The 18,468-nt window shown below is 47.3% G+C and overlaps 1 protein-coding gene across 3 annotated transcripts; it reads left to right on the forward strand.

Annotated features, from left to right (window-relative positions):
- Window positions 1-238: 238 nt before the first annotated feature.
- Window positions 239-18,024, forward strand: DDX11 (DEAD/H-box helicase 11). Of its 3 annotated transcripts, none has more exons than XM_032688029.1 (26): window positions 239-360; window positions 468-674; window positions 1,161-1,247; window positions 2,817-2,974; window positions 4,079-4,124; window positions 4,650-4,757; window positions 5,304-5,391; window positions 5,870-6,072; window positions 6,632-6,784; window positions 6,889-6,935; window positions 7,715-7,794; window positions 9,057-9,101; window positions 9,188-9,285; window positions 9,809-9,847; window positions 10,326-10,449; window positions 10,946-11,083; window positions 11,542-11,654; window positions 12,264-12,336; window positions 12,654-12,757; window positions 13,534-13,683; window positions 15,635-15,703; window positions 15,879-15,979; window positions 16,386-16,470; window positions 17,076-17,151; window positions 17,339-17,493; window positions 17,618-18,024. In XM_032688029.1, exons 1-26 carry the CDS (start codon window positions 295-297, stop codon window positions 17,645-17,647), a joined length of 2,643 nt encoding a protein of 880 aa, XP_032543920.1. In that variant the 5' UTR covers window positions 239-294; the 3' UTR covers window positions 17,648-18,024. The 3 variants fall into 3 exon arrangements, with proteins under 3 accessions (XP_032543920.1, XP_032543918.1, XP_032543919.1); XM_032688027.1 differs by having other exon boundaries at window positions 240-360; window positions 9,218-9,285; window positions 17,618-18,023; XM_032688028.1 differs by having other exon boundaries at window positions 240-360; window positions 9,218-9,285; window positions 10,949-11,083; window positions 17,618-18,023.
- The last annotated feature ends 444 nt before the right edge of the window (window positions 18,025-18,468 follow it).

Below are 18,468 nucleotides of genomic sequence, written 5' to 3' on the forward strand. Positions count from 1 at the left end.
TGTGATGGAGGGTGGGAAGGGGTGGGGGCGAGCACCAGGCGGGGTTTGGCGAGGCGGGATGCTCGGGCAGGGCGATGGGAGCACGGGAGGGAGGACGGGGCGGCCCCGCTGGCGGTGCGGTCCTTCCGGCGCGTCACGGGAAGGGGCGGGAGCGGCTCCGGCGCCCCGTTCGAACGGGGCGGGATGGAGAGCGGGAGGGAGAGCGGGATGGAGAGCGGGGCGGCGGCGGCGGCGGGCCCTGCGTGCGGCCGGTTCCCGTTCCCCTACAGGCCGTACCGCATCCAGGAGCAGTTCATGGAGGCGCTGTACGGCGCGCTGGAGGCCGGCCGGGTCGGCATCTTCGAGAGCCCCACGGGCACGGTGAGGCGGGGCGGGGGCCGGCGCTGTGCCCGGCGGGGCGCGGCTGCGGGGTGGCGGGATGGTCCGTGACAGCAGCGCTCCCTCACCCTCTTGGCTTCCCACGGCAGGGAAAGTCCCTGAGCCTCATCTGCGGGGCCCTGTCGTGGCTCCGGGACTTGGAGGAGAAGAAGCGGCAGGAGGAGGCGCGGCTCCTGGAGGGACTGAGCCCGGCGGAGCCGGCACACCCGGGAAGCACCGACACGGCCGGGGAACCGGACTGGGTGACGGCGTTCGTGCAGAGGAAGGAGGAGCGGGACAAGGTGGACAGGCTAAAGGTTGGGAAACGCTCATCTGTAGGGGATGGGTGAGATAATGAGGAAGGGATTGGGAAGGCTGGTATCACAGAATGGCTGGGGCTGCAGGGGACCACTGGAGGTCATCTAGACCAACCTCCCGGCTCCAGAGCCCCTGGAGCAGGATTGTGCCCAGACGGCTTTTTAATACCTTCAGGGAAGGAGACTCCACAGCCTGTGGGCAAACTGTTGTGGTATCCCGGGTGATGAGTGGAAAAACACGTGAGGCAAATTTGGTGGTGGTCTGTCTGTCACAGGAGTTTGTTTCCATGAGGAGGGATGAGGCATTGCCCTGCGGGTTGCATAAGACAAGAAACAATATTGCTTTGAACAGAGCAACACACAGTAGGTGCTCGAGGAGAACAGGACTGTGTACTAACAACTTCAGTGTTAATTTTTCTCTACACCCAGAGCTTAGTGATACCAAGGGTTGAGGACTAAATACACTTCCCACTCCCTTTATTGCAGGAAGAGCAGATCAGGAGGAAAAAGCGAGAAGATCGTCTGGAGAAAATTCGCAATAACGTGCAGTTAAAATATGCAGCAAAGAGGAAGGTGAGTTATTCCACAGAGATTAGAACCTTCTGTTTCGGTTACACTGAGTGTTGTTCATACTTGTTTATGTCTGTGACTTCACACTGCCTTTCTGAGGAGCTTTTTGTATTCAGATGCTGAAATTTGCCATCCAAAATTTTTGGTTAGATTTTCTTTTAGAAGTACAGATGTGAAAAACAATTTGTGCATCAGTAATTTCCTCTGGGTGTGTTTGTGTGTGGGTGGAAATGATGTGTGTTTTGATGACCTCTGCCCCTCTGCTTCTCTTTAAAAGTTTTAATACTTAGATTTTTTTTTTTCAAAAGCTGTCTGTTTTATGAGCATGTGTGAGCTCTCTGTATTTCTGGAATAAAAACTGTCGTTAAATTTATGGTCATGGGAACAGAATACCACCCAAAGGAAACCAGGTCAGGCATTGGTTGTACTTCAGTCACCACTAGGGAACAATTGTTTTTGTTTACTTCCACAGTAAACATGATTGTATTGTTCAGAAATGTTTCTTTTCTGCATGCAAAATGTTCTCAGATATATTTTCCTGTAATTTAGATTAATGAACTGGCGTCAGTACTCTTAGCTCTAAGAGGTTTTTGATGGTACGAGTGGAACTTCCCAGAAATACATATTTCAAGTCCCCAAATAGGCAGATTTATGAGGCTGCCAGGCTGTTAGTTTCTAGTGTGCTCCATCTCAAGTGTCATGTAGTGTTTTGGTCAACTCCTGTCAAAGGGACATGACAGAAATAGTGAAGAATGGCAAATAAAAAACAAGTGGAACAAAGACCTTGTCTCTTTTAAGAGGATGAAGAGCCTGTGAAATGAGAAGCATGATAAAAAGCAAGAAAGTAAATGAGAGAAATATTATAGAGATTTAGAAAAGCAATTAATCTTCTGTGTAGGGCTTACCAAATGCATTTCTTTATAATGCCATGGTAATAAAATACTTACTGACATTGGAAGATACGATTTTCAGATTGAAAAACAAACTTTATCAGGACACAAAGTTAATCAAGAAACTGTTCTTCAACAGCTTAATGCAATTTTTTTTGAAGGCTAGACCTGTGTTAGAATAACAGTCACATAACTGGAGAAAAAAACAGCGAGTGAAGTCTTGTGCTTTGTGTTCTAAAACAGATGCTGAGTTAATCCTAGTTTTGAATTAGGTGTACATGGAGTGTTTGATTATATCCTTATATGTTTGCTTGGGTTTATTTACACACTTTTTTTCTCAGGCAGATTTGGGCCACTTTAAGCAACTAATACTTACATGAATGTTTCATTGAGGATCTATTAGTTCAGCAGGCCTTTGGCATAGAATTTTCTTTATGTTTCCCTTTTATAACTGTCTGTGTGGGCAAGTCTTTGACTGTTGGTAACAGCTGCATTCTGTGGGGCTGAACAGCTTCAGACCCCTTTGGTGCACGTGCTTGCCCTGCTGTGGGTTTACCCAGCCAGTCATTCCCTGTGCTGTGTGTGAGGGACTGCTGTCTTCTGACCTGTCTGTGCCATAAAGTGATGCTTGTGCTGCCTCTCTTTTTATATGAGAAATACTGCACTCCTGTGTTCCTTTCAGAGATCCGAGGAGGAGGAGACGAAGCGCCTTCTTCAGCTCAGCAAGGAGGCTCTGTCACAGGGAGCTGGAGCAGATGTTCTGGACCAGCTGGATCACAATGAGGAGGAGCTGATTCTTGCTGAATATGAGAGTGATGAAGAAAAGAAGGTGGTATCTGGGTAAGGACAGGGACTGAGGGTGTTCCACACCAAAGAAACATTTTCTGTATAGTTTTTGCCTTGCTCGGATTAAAGAGATGTCACCTGTAATGGTGCAGATTTTATTCAAAATAGTTTCTCATCTTTTCAGACTGTGTAAGGTAGTGGTTGTTCTGGGGTTTTGTTTAATTGGTTGTTTGGTTTTTTAAGCTTTTCTTAGATTGATCAGAGTGACCTGAAATGCTTTCTGAGAAAATGCATCTTAAAATGCTTGGCAGTGTCCTGCCTTTATCCATACCCGGTTTCCCAGAAAGTGCCTCTGGATGCTGAACGAATGACTCGAGATTAAGTTCCTTGCATTGGAAAAGCAGAATGGAACTCAGGACATCAGAGGAAGCTGTCAGTCCTGCAGATTAGCACTGGCATCTTTCGATACTCTAAAGGGAGAGATGTTCACATTTCTAAAGACGGAGCTTCAGCATGAAAATCTCATGCACACTTTTCTCTCTCATACATTTGGTTTATGGCAAAAGCCAGAAGTCATAGTTCAGCACAAAAAGTCAAATGTGTTTAAAATACAAATTTACTAATTAGTATCTAGACAGATCCTTCTGCCTTAAAAAGTGAAAAATACTTAACTTCTTCATTTATATGTAGTTTATCAAACATTAAACTGCTGTTGCCTTTGAGGAACTCTGTGGCAGCCGAGGGCTTTCCTGAAGCTTTTCTTTGTGCAATAGCTGGAGGGTGGTAAATTGCCTCTGCAGGGAAAGCTTTACACAAATAAATAGATAAATAAGCTCACCAAAGAATGGTATAGCAGTGATTAACTTATGCCTGGGGCTTAGAAGCCCCAGAATCAAAAGAAAAAAACCTCTTGAATTTGCAAAAGGCAGAGCCCTAAAGACATTTTCCTTTTAAAGAGCAAAGCTCGACTTGATTGTGCGTGCTTACACTTTTCTTAAAAAGTTGATTTTTCTTTTACCACCTGGGTTAAGATCTGCTTTTTTTGAGATGACTTAACCAGCTCTCTCTTTTGAGATCTCTCTCTTTATAGAGCATAATTTGATTCTTACTGCCACTGATCTGCTGAAAGGGAACTGTTTGAGCTTTCTCTTTTCTTAGGCTGGAAGAAGATGATGATGATTTGGAAGAGGAGCATGTGACTAAGGTGAGATGAGGAAAGTAAATAGTGTCATTTCATAAAATAGCGTAGGAGTGAGCAGAATTATGGCTTCCTTGCACCTTTCCAACAGTCATGTGGTACAGAAAGATTTAGGAACTAACATACAAGAAGTGCCAAGTTTGTTGATAGTGACAACTAGTTCTGCTGTGCTCATCTCCTTCTGGACTACACTGGCTGCCTAAGCAGCTTGCTCTGCTAGCACTGCTTAATTTTTGCTGTGGCTTGCTGTAAAAGCACACTGCAATAAATAGCATTTTATTACTCTCCAATGGTGAGTCCTTGTTTTTATAGAGATGTTGGAAAATTAAATGGAAACAAAGACAAATGATAGGAGAAAACAAAGATGGGGCTTTTAGCCTCAGCAGTTGTGACACTCAAACTTGTGTTTTTGAAGGCTTGAGCAAGGTGAACCTTGTTGAAGTGCTTGGCTGCATCCTTGCAGGATTGGTTGTAGGTAGGGGATTGACTTCCATGTTCTTCTTGTCTTCCCTTTGTTCTCCCTTGCTGTAGATTTACTACTGCAGCCGCACTCACTCCCAGCTCTCTCAGTTTGTGCGCGAGGTGCAGAAAAGTCCTTTTGGCAAAGGCACGCGTCTGGTTTCCCTGGGATCCAGGCAGGTATGTGGTGGTGTTCTCCAGGGACCCAGAGGGCATATTAACCTAGTATGAGAGACTTTGTGAGGAGGTATGTGGATCTGGTGCCACAGAAGGCACCTCGGGGGTTGACTGAGTCTCCCACTGGAAAACTAAAGCAGTCGTGGGTCTCAGCACAGATCTATGTGATGTAGATTCTTCTGTGAACTCTCTTTTGGTCACTTACCCTTTGATGTAAATGCAAGAGTCTGTTTTACCTTTCCTGATGTGGAATATTACAGATATCTGAGTCACTGAGAAGGCGCTCCTCTTACTAGTACATCTGGCAGCATTTTCTAGAAGCTGTTGTGTAGCAGTGAGCCCTCTCAGTGCACCTTTCCTCATTTTTCTCTCCTTCCTAAGTTTTTATGGGTTTCGAGCATGTTTGTCGCAGTTAGTGGGCACACTGTCCGACTGGTAGACTTTTCCATTTTGGAATCTGGCCTAAGATTGCTTTAAAGAAGCAATGAGAGCATGGGGCTCTCAGTTCAGAGTTGACCCCCTTCCTCTTCCTCTCTTTGCACGTCCCAGAACCTGTGTGTGAATGAGGAGGTGCGACGCTTGGGTGCTCTCCAGCTCATCAATGACCGCTGCATGGAGATGCAAAAGAACAAACATGGTAGGAAGACTTCCAGCCTGGGGAAGCAATTGCTGATAAAGCTGCCTTAAGAGCCTGGAGACAGTGGGCACTGCCAATCAGTTCTGGAAAGAGAGTGTTAGGAGCTTGGAAATGACAGGTTGGAGAAGCAGAACTAGAGATTCCCAGTTATTTTACTTTTCTTGATCTCCGGGCTAGGATGCTGAGATCTGGATGTATTTTCTCAGTGTGTTAAGTTGGTCAGGAGTTCTGATACGGAAGGGTACTTGTGTTTGTTAACTCCACGCTGGAATTGTTGGAAAATGTCATGTGGCTAAATCTAACTGGCAAGAGTAGTGTTCACTGTGGAGATGGAAATGTCAAAGCTGAAAAATTTTTAAATAAGTGATGGGTCAAAAATACATGACAGAGCTTGCTTTGAAATCCATGAAGTTCTGCACAGTGGTTGTTTTAGGCTGTTGTGTGTTGCTCATGGCTTTCTTGTGATTTCTACTGCTAGAAAAGAAGAGTGATGAAGAGAATGAAGGGAAGAAGAGACGTGTGAGCCGCGCCGTGTGCCCATTTTATTCCTATGAGCAAATGCAGTTTCTCCGCGATGAAGTTCTAGTGGAAGTGAAGGATATTGAGCAGTTGGTGTCTTTGGGAAGGGAAACCAAGGCCTGCCCATACTATGGGAGTCGATATGCCATTCCTGCTGCTCAGGTAAGGTGTACAGTTTTAGCAGAATTAATGCCAGGTGCTCTAAAAATAAACCAGTTGCCTGCTCCCTCCAGTGCTGTTGCTCAATAATGTGGGAGTCTGTAAATGGGCTGTGTTTCTGTCAGCTGTAGTTTTGCTGAGAAAGCAAAGGAAAATGAGAATTCCCATCAGAAGTTAATAAGGAGGCTGTGAGTATGTCTCAGCATTCTGAAGTATTTGAAAGGTTCAGTAACTGTGAGGCAATACTGACACATGGGTGTGCTCTTAGCCCTTCTTCCTTGCTTGGTTCTCTCTCAGAAGATGTGCTTTCAGTGCTTGAGAGGAGATTTGGAAGGTAACCTGAGCCAATACGCAATTGTAGCATAATTATTTCTCTTCAGTTTACATCCCAGTGGCCCTCTCAAGCGTGTGCTCCTGTCTCTCTTCCTGCCTTTCCCATAATAAGTCACTTGGCTGAATTCTCCGAGGCCCTCTGAGATGGGCCTTTAATGAGTGGTTGGAGAGTGCCGTAAGTTTGCAAGGATGAGAGCTGGAATCAGGGCAGTGTGTGCTTCTCCTGTAGTTGGTGGTGCTGCCTTACCAGATGCTCTTGCATGAGCCTACCAGGAGCGCTGCTGGGATCAAGCTGAAGGACCAGGTCGTAATCATTGACGAGGCCCACAACCTCATAGACACCATCACCTGTATCCACAGTGCGGAGGTCAGCGGCTCTCAGGTGAGTCACAGCCTGGCCTGTCAATGGAGAGGGAGCTCTGCATCCAGCAGACTGCCCTTTCTTCACTCCTTGGTAACAACAGCTCCTTCTTTCTGTTTGTGCAGCTTTGCTGTGCCCACTCCCAGCTGTCCCAGTACATGGAGCGATACAGGTGAGGATCTTGGGGCAAAACTGCACAGCAGTGGCAGGCAGTGTGGATGCCATGGCTTATCCCATGGCTGCAGAGTCTTTCTTGCTTTTCCCTGATGGAAAGTTACTGCATTAATAGTTCTGCAGATGAAAAGGCACTTGCTTCATTATTTTTGCCTGGAATCTGTCTAAGTCAGACTCCTGGGGCTGGTATTAAGCAGTGAGAAGGGGATACCCTGAGGATTATGGCTTTCCCTTATACTCTGTTCCTTTCCAAATATCTCCCTCTAGTCACTTCTACTTTGTGATGCAGAGTTTTAAAAGATTCAGTCTTTTATGTCTCTCCTGGACCTTAGTCTTTCATGTGCTGATTGGCATTATGGTAGAGGCAGTAAGCTCTGAGGAGGAGGAAGCTGTATGTGGGTTTTGGCTCTGCATCTTGTCATCCCTTCAGTGGTTGATTATTGTGCTCAGTGCTTTGAATAACTTTGAATTTGTGGAGCATTATTGCAACAGGGACTTGAGGCATCACTGCCACTGTAATAACAAACTGTAACTAATGTGTGAGGAGAAGGGTGGTGGTAGGAACAGTGTGGGATATGTGGGTGAGTGCTTTGAGGTGACCTTGGGCAGGATGTTCAGAGGACTATGCCCTGTCACAAATAGGGAGAGTGAGCCTGGGACAAATCATTCTTGGTTCCTGTCACTACAAAATGAAGAAGAGTTCAGATACTTGTTTCTGCAGCTTGTATTAGTGCCTGAAGATGTTTTGGGGCCCAATATGTGTCTCATTTTTCATAGGAAACGTTTGAAGGCAAAGAACTTGATGTACATTAAGCAGATCCTGTATTTACTGGAGCGGTTTGTGGCCATGCTGGGAGGTAAGGAAACCAGTTCTACATCCAGGGATACTGATAGACTCTGAGCTAGTTAGTGCTTCTTCAGGACACTGTTCCCTTTCCCACTTGGCAGAGACTGTGGGGAAGCGTTGCTCACGTATAGGTTCAGAAGCCAGTAATTTTATTTCTTAGGCTGGTTTGTAAGGTGGGGAGGTTGACTGGTGTCTACTTGACCCCTTCTCTTTGTTTCATTAGCTGAAGATCAGCAGATGACATTTTAAGTCTTCTATTTCTATGTGGTTTTCACATCTGATTTGACTGGGGATGGTGTAAAATTCCAAGTGAGCAATACAGCAGATGTATGACAGTGCAGCACAAGAGCTGTATGGCATAAATCTCCTGGGTCATCTAGTAGCAAGGCCTCTACACGTGTTAGCATGCCTCTGCAGAATGAATCTTTCTTGAGTGGTGCCTTTCCTTTGCAAAAAAATTACCATTTTGCTGTGATTTTAGATCCACAGGAATTCACAGAGCTCTTTTTCTCTAATAATTTGCTTGCTAGACCTCCATGTGTCTTGAGGGGAGAGCCTGTCCTAAGTTCATAAAGACCTTCTTCTATGCCCAGGAGAAATGCAGCCCTTTGGGGCAGGGGGCTGGTGGTGCTCTCAGATGTTACTTCTCTTCCTGCTCTGTCCTGCCACTCTTCTCTTCCCTGTACTCAGTGAAGTGCTTTCATTAGAAAATGCAGCCTCTGTGCAGTTTCTTGACTGAGGCTGCAAAAGTGGGATGTGAGGTGAGTGTTAAACACTAGGACATAAAACGCAGCGAGTGGCAGCAATTAATCCTGTTCTGGTTGTTGGGGTCTGGGCATGGAGGTGTCCTCAGATTTTCCTCTCTTCCCAATCACCTGCCAGCCTCTGTGCCTCCCAGCTCCCTGCTGCTGCATCGAGGAGGGATGCATTGCAGTCCCTGTCCCTTTACCTATGCAGCATGATGACTACATAGTGTGTAAGCACTTCTGAGCACCCACCCTACCTGCTGCTTCCTGCCACAGAAGGAATGTAGGTGGTACTTCTTAGGATGCTGCAGCACGCTTGTCCTACAGTGTAAGGCTACACTGCAGGGCAAATTAAAACTGAGTGGGAGCTGATGTTTTGTCTGTATAGCTACATTTTGCAGAGGTGTAGTTATTTCTTGGGTTTTGTCATGATGCAGTGTACCTATCAGCTCAGTCGTTAATTTCTTGCCTAATTTTGAGACAGACCCATTGAAAGCCTTCCTTGAATTGGTTTAATGTTTTACAGGTAATGTGAATCAGAATCCTGGCTGTCAGACAGTTTCCCAAACAGGTAAGACTGGAGTGAGCTCCTGGTGTGTGCAGCTGTCAGTCTGTGGGTGTGGGCAGTAAGGGGCTGCAGGCCCAGCAGTAATAAAGTTTTTTCTCCTTTACCCCCCTTTTTTTCAGGGACAGTGCTAAAATCCATCAATGACTTTCTATTTCAGAGCCAGATTGACAATATAAACCTCTTCAAGGTAATGCAAATGTTGTTGTCTGCTGGGGCACAGGTGGTGGTGACTTGTTCGAGGTTGTTGGGGAGTGCGTGTAAGAACTGGAAGTAGAGCCAAGGCCCACATGGCAGATTCTCCCCACCTCCCCAGTGTATAGGTCTCTTCTGCTGCAATCTGGGTAAAAGTGCACTGAGGCTGGATAGGTGCTCTTGGAGTAGAGGGAAGCAAGTGATTAAGCATGTACAAGTGCAGAAGCTGTCTGTAGGCAGAGCTAAACTGTAAGGGCTGAGGATGCAGAAACCATACTAATCCAGTATTGTCACCCATCCCTTGGACCTCCAGACACAGCCCCTTAGCACTGTGTGTTTCCACTCTGGATGCAATGTCTTTGTAATAAACTGTTGTCTGGGAGGCAGAGCTCACAAAGAGCTGTGCAACTCTCCCCGAAAGCACAGTAAGTGATATCCCTGCTGGTCAGGGATCAAGGACAGCAGGATGGGAGAAGAGATACTGACTGCCATTTCATTTTTCTGTCTTCCTCCAACAGGTTCAGCGTTACTGTGAGAAGAGCCTCATCAGCAGGAAGGTACTTGCCCCCGAGGTTTTATGGTCAGCAGTGTTCCAATGCTGTTTCATACGTGGAATGTGAAGTGGAAGATGCAGCAGCTGGGATGAGAGCCTGTCTTCTCCACCCTGCTCTGCAAACAAAATGATTCCTGCAAAAAGCACTATATGTGCAGATTAACTCTTGCTTTTCCAGCAAAGAAACATACAATGTTGTGTACCATGGTATTCCAGTGGGTACTAATTCTGTGCTGCTTGGCCTCAAACCTGCCAGCTGGGTAGACTTGTGCTGGAGGAACAAGCATCAGAGACTTGTTTTGGTTTTGATTCAGTAGCTGTAGAAAGGTAATGGAAGCTCTGGGCTGTGCTGATAGATTCTGATCAGGCTGGTGTGTGAACACCTACTAAGGAACTTTATCTATGGCAGACCAGCAAACCTGCTTTTATCTTATCTGGTGCCTACTGTTGGTATCTTAGTGTATGTGCCTTTTGTTTGGCAGCTTTTTGGGTTTGTGGAGCGATATGGAGGCCCTGCCACAGCTGTGAAAAACAACAAGGAGAACCAGAAGATGGCTGGTTTGCAGAACTTTCTCCTGACCCTTCAGCAGGGATCTGATAAGGACGGTGAGTTCAGGCATCCTCCCCTTTGGGCACAGTGAGGATGTGGAACCTGCATCAATCTGCATGAGGAAAGGTGGGAGGCAGATTTGAAGAATGAGAGACTTCAGGAGGTGTCCTGCATAGGTGTTTTTTAACAAGTTGACCTAGGCAACTATACATTTGATTAGAAGGTCTCCTGAGGTCCCTTGCAAGCTGAATGATGGTGTGAGTCCATATTCACACCACACACACTCAAGCTTTGCACTGCTGTGACCTGCTAGCTCCAGGTCCAGAGCTACTGTGTGTAGCTCTACTTAGTGGTGCCAACCACAAAAACCAGATCTTTTTTTTCTTTCTTAGCAATGAGACAGAATTTGGGTTTTCCCTTTTTCTGGGTCTTTATTCTCTGCCTGCACACATAGACCAGGTATCACGTTGCTGTAGAACATACTTCATGTTTAATCCCTGTCTTTAGAAGTATGGCCTAAATTGCCTGCCTCTCCTTTTCTTTTTGGGCCAGCAGGCACCCCCCAGAGCCCTCCTGTGGAGGCTGAGAACGACCAGCTCCGAGCTGCCTCTCCACTGATGCAGATTGAAGGATTTCTGTCAGCCCTCACAAATGCAAACCAAGATGGCAGAGTCATTCTCAACAGACAAGGTACTGGAAAAGGCGAGCTGGGGAGAGGTGGCGTGAGTCAGTCACAAGCAGGGTGCTTCACTGGCAGTGAGGGAGGAGATCTGGAGCCTGCAACAACGTTTCTGTGCCATATGTGATGCAGGCTGGCAGGCTGGGTCTGTCTGAGGATGTTCATGACCCCAAAGGAATTCTTAACTAAGGGCATTGGGGCCAGGGTTTGCAGATCTCTGCTCCCACTTTGGATGTTAGTTTTCGTCCTGCAATTTACTGCACCTCTTCTACAGCTCCAGGGAGATTAGGAAGCAGAAGGTAACTTCCAGGTTGGCATTGCTGCCTCTGTCAGCATTGAATAGCAAGTCCTTGCTTTGAGAAGTGAGGACCTGCCAGAGTGCCCAGGGCATGAGGGAGAATCTCTTATATATCCCTGAGTGTATGTATCCCACAGCTAGCTCCTGATGCTCCTTCTCTCCTTTTCCAAGGCAATGTTGGTCAGAGCAGTCTCAAATTCCTCCTGCTGAACCCAGCTGTCCACTTTGCCAAGGTGGTGGAAGAATGCCGTGCTGTAATCATTGCTGGAGGCACCATGCAGCCGGTGAGGAAACCAGGATGCTGCACTGGGATCTCAGGATTGCTGTCTGCAATCAGGCATGGAAAGAGAGCAGCTAAGCCCCACTGGAATGTGCTGCTCTTCTTGCTCCCCGTGGTGTGTGTGGGAAAATACCTCTCCTACCTGCCCTTCTATCTCCCTGGTGTGGGTTCCCTGCATGAGGTGTCACTGCCTGTTTGTGGATAAACTTGTAGGTGTAAGGGCAGGATTGCCCTCGTCAGCCTTTCTTGTCCTCAAGATCATACAGGCTGAGCTCTTGCTAGTTTGGAACCAGCACGGGTAGCAGTTGGAGGACCTTGTGATACCGTCTGTCCTTCTGCAGGGACAGGGATCCCACAGGGACCATCCCGTAGGGATTCAGGAAAATCAGTCCCGATGTGCGCGGGCAGGGGGCGCTGCCGCTTCTCCGGCGGGCCGGGAGCACGGGCTGGGCTGGGAGCTGTCTGTGTTCGGCGTTCCCAGTCCCCGATGTGCTCATCCCGGAGGGATCTGGCCTGCGCTCCCTCGACAGTGGTGCACAAGGAGCAGTACAGGTGCCTCTGGTGTGGTGTCTTTTGGGCCACTGGTACTTCACATGTGGCTTGTGGTTCGTAGGTGGCTGATTTCCGAGAGCAGCTGCTGTCCTGTGCTGGTGTGGACCCTGCACGTGTCCTGGAGTTCTCTTGTGGTGAGTGTGCCAGGCTGGCAGGGAGAGGTCATCAGCTGCAAGTGCCGCACTCTGCCTTTGGTGCTGTTTTGTCAGGGCAGCGAAGGCGTGCAAGTTCCCTTCCACTCTGAGCTTCCTCAGTGCCAGTACTGGCAGGCAGTGTGCCATGCCTTCTTCCCAGGGGCTCAGGGAATGGAAGTCAGAGCAGCTGAGTGACTTCAGCACTTTGGCTTAGCCAGGAAAACATTTGCCTCTGTCATGCAGGTAAAGTTCTTCAGCCTGTGGGGTTTGTGCCAACAGCAGTGATGTTGACTCTCATTACTTGTTTTTGGCTCCAGGACATGTGATTCCTCCAGAAAACATCTTACCCATAATCCTCTGCAATGGTCCTTCCAACCAGCAGCTGGAATTCACCTACCAGACAAGAGACCTGCCCCGGATGGTCAGTCTGTCCTTTGTTCCCTTCCTTTGGATCCCTTTTTTGCTTCACATGCTTATGTTTCATAGGACAGTACTCTCTCTGTTTGAAAGGTGGGCTGACCAAAAGCCACGGCAAGGGAAATCCGTAAGATTTGGGGCAGGTGTGTTGCCAGGTAATTGAGAAAGAGCAGTAGCAAAAGGGATTTTGAGCTGCTTCCTCAGAGGTAGCTTTTGGAGATGAGTTATATAGCAACTTGTGTTTGGCTGTATGGAGATCCTGCAGTTGTGTGCTGGGCATCAGGAGGAGGTTTCTGACTGTGTGTCACAGTTTGAAGGGCTCAGTGACAGTGGAGCAGGGCAGCCCTGCAAAATGCAGCCCAAACCACAGGGGCAGCAGCAGGTGTTTTGGCACTTTTACTTCTTCCTGTGGCAGGCCAGTAAACACCCAAGGCCAGACACTAGATCTGCTCTGCCCCTTCTGAATCTCCACCAGATGTGCTAACTACTATTCTGGTGTGACAGCTCCCATCCACTGAGGCAAACCCTCCTTTCCTGAGTGACCAATGCTCCACAGCACTAACAGAAACCCCAGGTTACAGAAAAAGGCCTATCAGTGAAGAACTTCTTTGTGATGCTCAGCTCCCCTAGAGAGTTCTCTTAGACTTGGCATATTTCCCACATTTTTTCCTCCCCTAAGACACGTCACAGGGAAAGTGTGATCCTGGGATTGAGCACAAAACTGGAGCAGCGTTAGCTGGAGCTCCTGCCAGCTGCAATATGCTCTTATCTCTCTTGCAGATGGATGAGACAGGTCGGATCCTTTGCAACCTCTGCAACGTGATCCCTGGAGGTGTGGTGTGCTTCTTCCCCTCCTATGAATATGAGAAGCAGGTGTATGCACACTGGGAGAAGACAGGGCTGCTCACCCGCCTGGCAACTAAGAAGAAGGTGATTGTGCAGCTGGGGCAGTTGGTACTTTACATGGAGGTTTCAAAAATCAAACAATTACATATGCGCTACAGGCCTCTCTCTCCGAGTTGTTCTCATACCCTGCACAGCAGAGCAGAGAGGATGTTTATCTGGCTAATCCCTCCAGTTACAAATAAATGGTACTTCCCGGGTGGCTGATCACTGAGCTGGGATCTAAATTAGACTGAATGCAGCCATACGTTCTTTAAGTGCACGGTCTGCGTGGTGGCCATGGGGGGAGACAGTCTTTGCTTTCCATCACCAGTAGGCTTGTTCCTGTGTGGCTGGGGAGGCTGTTCGGATTGAGCTCTTACAGGGAATTTGTTTTTCCCAGGCTCAGTGTGTCCCTTGAGCACAGACCAGCACAACCAAGGGCTAGGCAGAGTGGGGCCACACTGCAGTTCATAGGAAAAACGGTGGTTTGCTTCTTGGTAGATGTAACACAGATGAGAACTGGAAGACCAGCAGTGGAGACTCCTGCTAAAGGAGTGATGAAACACATTAAAGAGGGAGATCACTGCAAATATAAAAATTTTTGCAATGACTTTTCACAAGTATTTGAAGATCAGGCGTATTGAAGATCAAGCAGTTCAGAGTGTGGTGCAGGGATCTTTGATCACATGCCAGGGGGGTGAAAAAGTTACATATACCCTAACTGTGACTTCTGTTTACCAAAAGCTAAATAACTTAGCATGTGGATTAGGAGAGCACAGTCCCAGATATTTCACAGCCTTGGTGCCAGCATTCTGGCACGTGGATCTGCCTGTAGGTTTTTGTGGTGGAAGCATTATGCTTTGGCTTCTCCACGTGTTTGTACAGCTACTATTCCTCGTGCCTTTCAGGTGTGTCCTGTCAGGGTCCCAGTGCTCTGGCTGGTGCCTCCAAGGCTTTGTGCCACAATCACACAGTTTGTTCTACCTTTCAGCTCTGATTTATTCTTGTTTGGCCTTTGCAGTCTCCAGCAAATTGGATGTGCGTTAGCAAAGCAATTTGGTACAACTGCAGCAAGTGTGACTTTCAGCTGCCTACACACAAGACCAGACCATAGCAGAGGAAGGCTTGAGTCCTGAGGTGGCTGTGGTGACATCACACTGAGATTGTATATAAATAATGCAGGGAAAATTACTTTAAATCAAAGGATTAAATAGCTACTCTTCAGTAAGTTGGTTTGGGCCTATATTTGTAATTGCCAGTTGTTTTTCTACTGAAGGACTGATTTTGACTGGTAAAATTTGATAGTACTTCTTGCTAACCAAGGAAACACACATCCTTTAGGTTCTTCACTGTCACAGAGAAGACAGATGTAGCACCTCTTGTTTACTAGAAAAACAACTTGTGATTTAGGCCAGGGTGCAGCATCAGTCAAAATACAGCTTAATTAACTGCAGGGGCTTTCAGTAACTAATTAGGCATGCAAGAATAACATAAAGATATATTACTTTATTTATGCATTGCATAAAAAGCTGATTTATTCACTGGGCAAGTGAAGCTATCACTTGGAATTAATTAGTGATTCAAATTGATCAGTCCTGTCACTGTCCTCCAAGATCTTGGAGCTGGAAAGTCTCCTCACCCTGGAGGATCTTGATTCATAGGTGCAAGAGGTGCACACTGCTTTCCTGCCTCTCAGCTCTTGGATAACTTCTAACTTCTTGCAGAATTAAACAAGTCTGCCAAAGCTGAAGGGGAATGTTGGAAGGGCAGGAGCAGCTGCTGCTCCCTTCATAGCCCAGCTGGAAAGTGAACATGCAGTGCGTTTCCATGCAGTGTGGTGGAGGGGAAAGGTGCTGGTTAAGTTGCTTTTTCAGGCAATTTGCCTTTCCCTGATCTCAGTTCCATATGCTGTTTAATGGCGTGAGAGTGAAATAATTTGCTTTCTTTAAACTGTTTGCTTCCTGTTGTTGCAACTGACGCACTGTGCCTATGACAGATCTTTCAGGAGCCTAAGAAAGCCAACCAGGTGGAGCAGGTGCTGGTGGAATATGCCAAGTGCATAAAGGTAAGCTGAGCTGGCAGGCTGGTGGGAGTGTGGCATCCCAACTGGTGTGGGTGGGAGTGCTGCTATAGAGGGCACTGCAGCTTTAACAAGAGGGCTCTAGCTCAGGTGAGGGAGTGTTTCTGAAGCACAGAAATCTTCCCAACTCTGGTTTAAGTTGATGGTCCCTCTCCTGCAGCGCTGCAGCCAGGCAGGAGGACAGATGACAGGGGCCCTGCTGCTTTCTGTGGTTGGAGGCAAAATGAGTGAAGGGATCAACTTCTCTGATGACCTGGGAAGGTAAGGTGACTGCTCCTTCTTGAGGGGTGAGCTCTGGCTTGTGGTGACTCCAAGCAGGATTGTCACGTCAGTACTTGCATAGATAGAAAATCCTGGGGAGCACGACCTCAGCTGATGCTTAAAGCAACAGGAGGGTCTGCTGGGTGGTGTAAACCTGCTTGTCCAGGCTACTTTTCCTGTGAATGATGCAGTTAGGCTTGCTGTGCTAGACAATCCCTTGCTCTGGCACCCTGAATCCCTCTGCAGTTCTGTTCAGAACGTGCTTGTCAGACTGCTGTGCTTTATTGCCGCCTTTGGTTATCAGGGCTGGCTGTCTTTCAGAGGTGCAGTGACCTCTAATTTATCGGTCTATTGGCAAAGTGCTATAGGATGAGACATTAAGAATAATGCACTCCCTTCCTTGCAGGTGTGTGATTATGGTGGGAATGCCTTACCCCAACATTAAATCTCCAGAGCTTCAGGAGAAAATGGCTTGGCTTGACAAAACAATGGTAACAGATTACACCTCTGCCTGTTTCACTTCTGCTTTATAGTATTAACTTTTTTCTCAGCACAGGCATGCAAGAGATGCCTTTGAAGGCTTTGTTTTGTCTTCTCTGAGTTTGCCATGGTTTCCCAGACTGTGTGGTACGAAGAGCACAGCCTTCTCCAGGCAGCTCATGAACAGGTGGTACCAGACACAGGGAAGAAGCTCACTGGAGGGAAATACCATCAGGGCTCACTGGGAACTCCAAGTTCCAAAGGGAGCAAGAACCCTTTACCCCAGAGGAGGTGGCAGGGTGGTAGAAGCTGCTTGCCAGGATCACTTGTCTTGGGTCATTTGTCCTTTCTTACTGCTCATTGGATGTGCTGTTCCCGAGCAGCTGGGGACAGGATTTCTGCCTTCAAGGGGACCATGGGCTGGCTCTTTGTGAATGCTCAACGTAGTTTTCTGACTGAAGCCTTTCTTCTGTCCCTCCTTGCTCTCCACTCGGGGTCTGCCTCGCCACCCGCTCACTCTGCAGGGATAAAAGCATTTGCCTCACGGTGTCATTCAGACTCCCTAATTTGATTTACATCTGCCTCATGTTCAGACTTGCCTATTTCTCCTTTCCAGCCCAGAGCTGCTGGCCAGGCACCTAGCAGAGTGCTGATTGAAAACCTGTGCATGAAGGCAGTAAACCAGTCGATAGGTAATTCATTCTTCCTTGGACAGGCTGGGGGGTACGAAATGTGACTGCACTGAAGGAGCAGGGTGAGAGAAAGGAAGCATTATCCAGTCGTCTGGGTAATCGTACTTAGAGATGATGGGAACATGAGCTTCCTTGTCTGAGAACAAACACTTGACTGGGCCATTTTTTGTTTTTATGCTCTGTACAGGCAGAGCCATTCGGCACCAAAAGGACTTTGCGAGCATCCTGCTCCTGGACCACAGATATGCACGGCCTGCCATCTTTGACAAACTGCCACAGTGGATCAGGGAGAGAACCCAGGTGAAACCTGCCTTTGGATCAGCATTTGCAGAATTAAGAAAGGTCAGAACTTCTATCTCATGTACTGCTCCCCAGACTGTTTCCCATTGTGCCCATCTTGACTTGTCTCAAGTCTTCCCTTTAGACTAAACCCAGGGACAAACTGTCTTGTTTTGTGTGTTCCCAGTTCCATCGAGGGAAGTTGGATGCTTTGTGACGTGGCCCAGAGAACAGACGGTATTCACCTCTGTGAGTTACACCTCTGAAAAATGGGTGAAGCAACACAATCTGCTTTTGTATACCATGGACTTTGTAAATCTCTGCATTCTGCCTCCTTTGTGGATGTTTGCTGTTCAGTATCTGAGCACTATGATGGTGAGACAGCCTTCAGCATCATAACCAGGAGGGAAACTGGTTGTAGGTCTGAGGCAGGTGAAGGTAGTAGCAGCAGGCTTCTATTTGTTTACAGCTGTTAAGGTTTTATTTAAATTGATTAAATACTTTCAAAACATTAAGTATGGGGAGTATAATTATTTTAACTGAACACATCTGTTTTTTCCCATCAACCACCACATGTAGGAGGCCTGATGGTCAATGACAACATAGAGCTTTTCACGGGAATTGTAAACTAGCAGGCCATTAGTTTGTGTCCTGTTGGAATAACACACAGCTGGAGTGGTAAGACACAGGATAACATTTCTTATCCTCTTTGCTTCAAGCTGTCAGTAGATTCAAGGAGCCGTTCATTCTTTCCAGGGGAATAAGGATATGGCCATAATATAGCACTTCTCCTTTGATCATGCTTAGGCACAGGGTTGCTCTGTTCTTTCTACTGCTTAAGTTTTTCAATTAAAAGTAACTTTTTTAGGCTAACATTCCTGGGGTTCTTTCCAAGGTTATAGGTCAGTGCTGGAGGGCAGCAATAACGACAGGGACAGCTACATCATCCCACAGCCATCCCCAGCTTGTTCTGTCATCCTGAGCAAGTTTCTTCCCAGGAGCTTCCTTTTCCTCTCTGCCAGTTTCAGCAGCTGGATG

Source organism: Chiroxiphia lanceolata, chromosome 5 (assembly GCF_009829145.1).
Source record: "Chiroxiphia lanceolata isolate bChiLan1 chromosome 5, bChiLan1.pri, whole genome shotgun sequence".
NCBI classification, from domain to species: domain Eukaryota; kingdom Metazoa; phylum Chordata; class Aves; order Passeriformes; family Pipridae; genus Chiroxiphia; species Chiroxiphia lanceolata.

What these genes read in the sequence shown, in the direction of transcription:
- DDX11 (XM_032688029.1), top strand. Translation starts at nt 295, where the DNA reads ATGGAGGCGCTGTACGGCGCGCTGGAGGCCGGCCGGGTCGGCATCTTC. An exon ending in GTTTGTGGCCATGCTGGGAG is followed by an intron (nt 7,795 to 9,056) that starts GTAAGGAAACCA and finishes AATGTTTTACAG; the next exon opens with GTAATGTGAATCAGAATCCT. An exon ending in CTGGAGGCACCATGCAGCCG is followed by an intron (nt 11,655 to 12,263) that starts GTGAGGAAACCA and finishes TGTGGTTCGTAG; the next exon opens with GTGGCTGATTTCCGAGAGCA.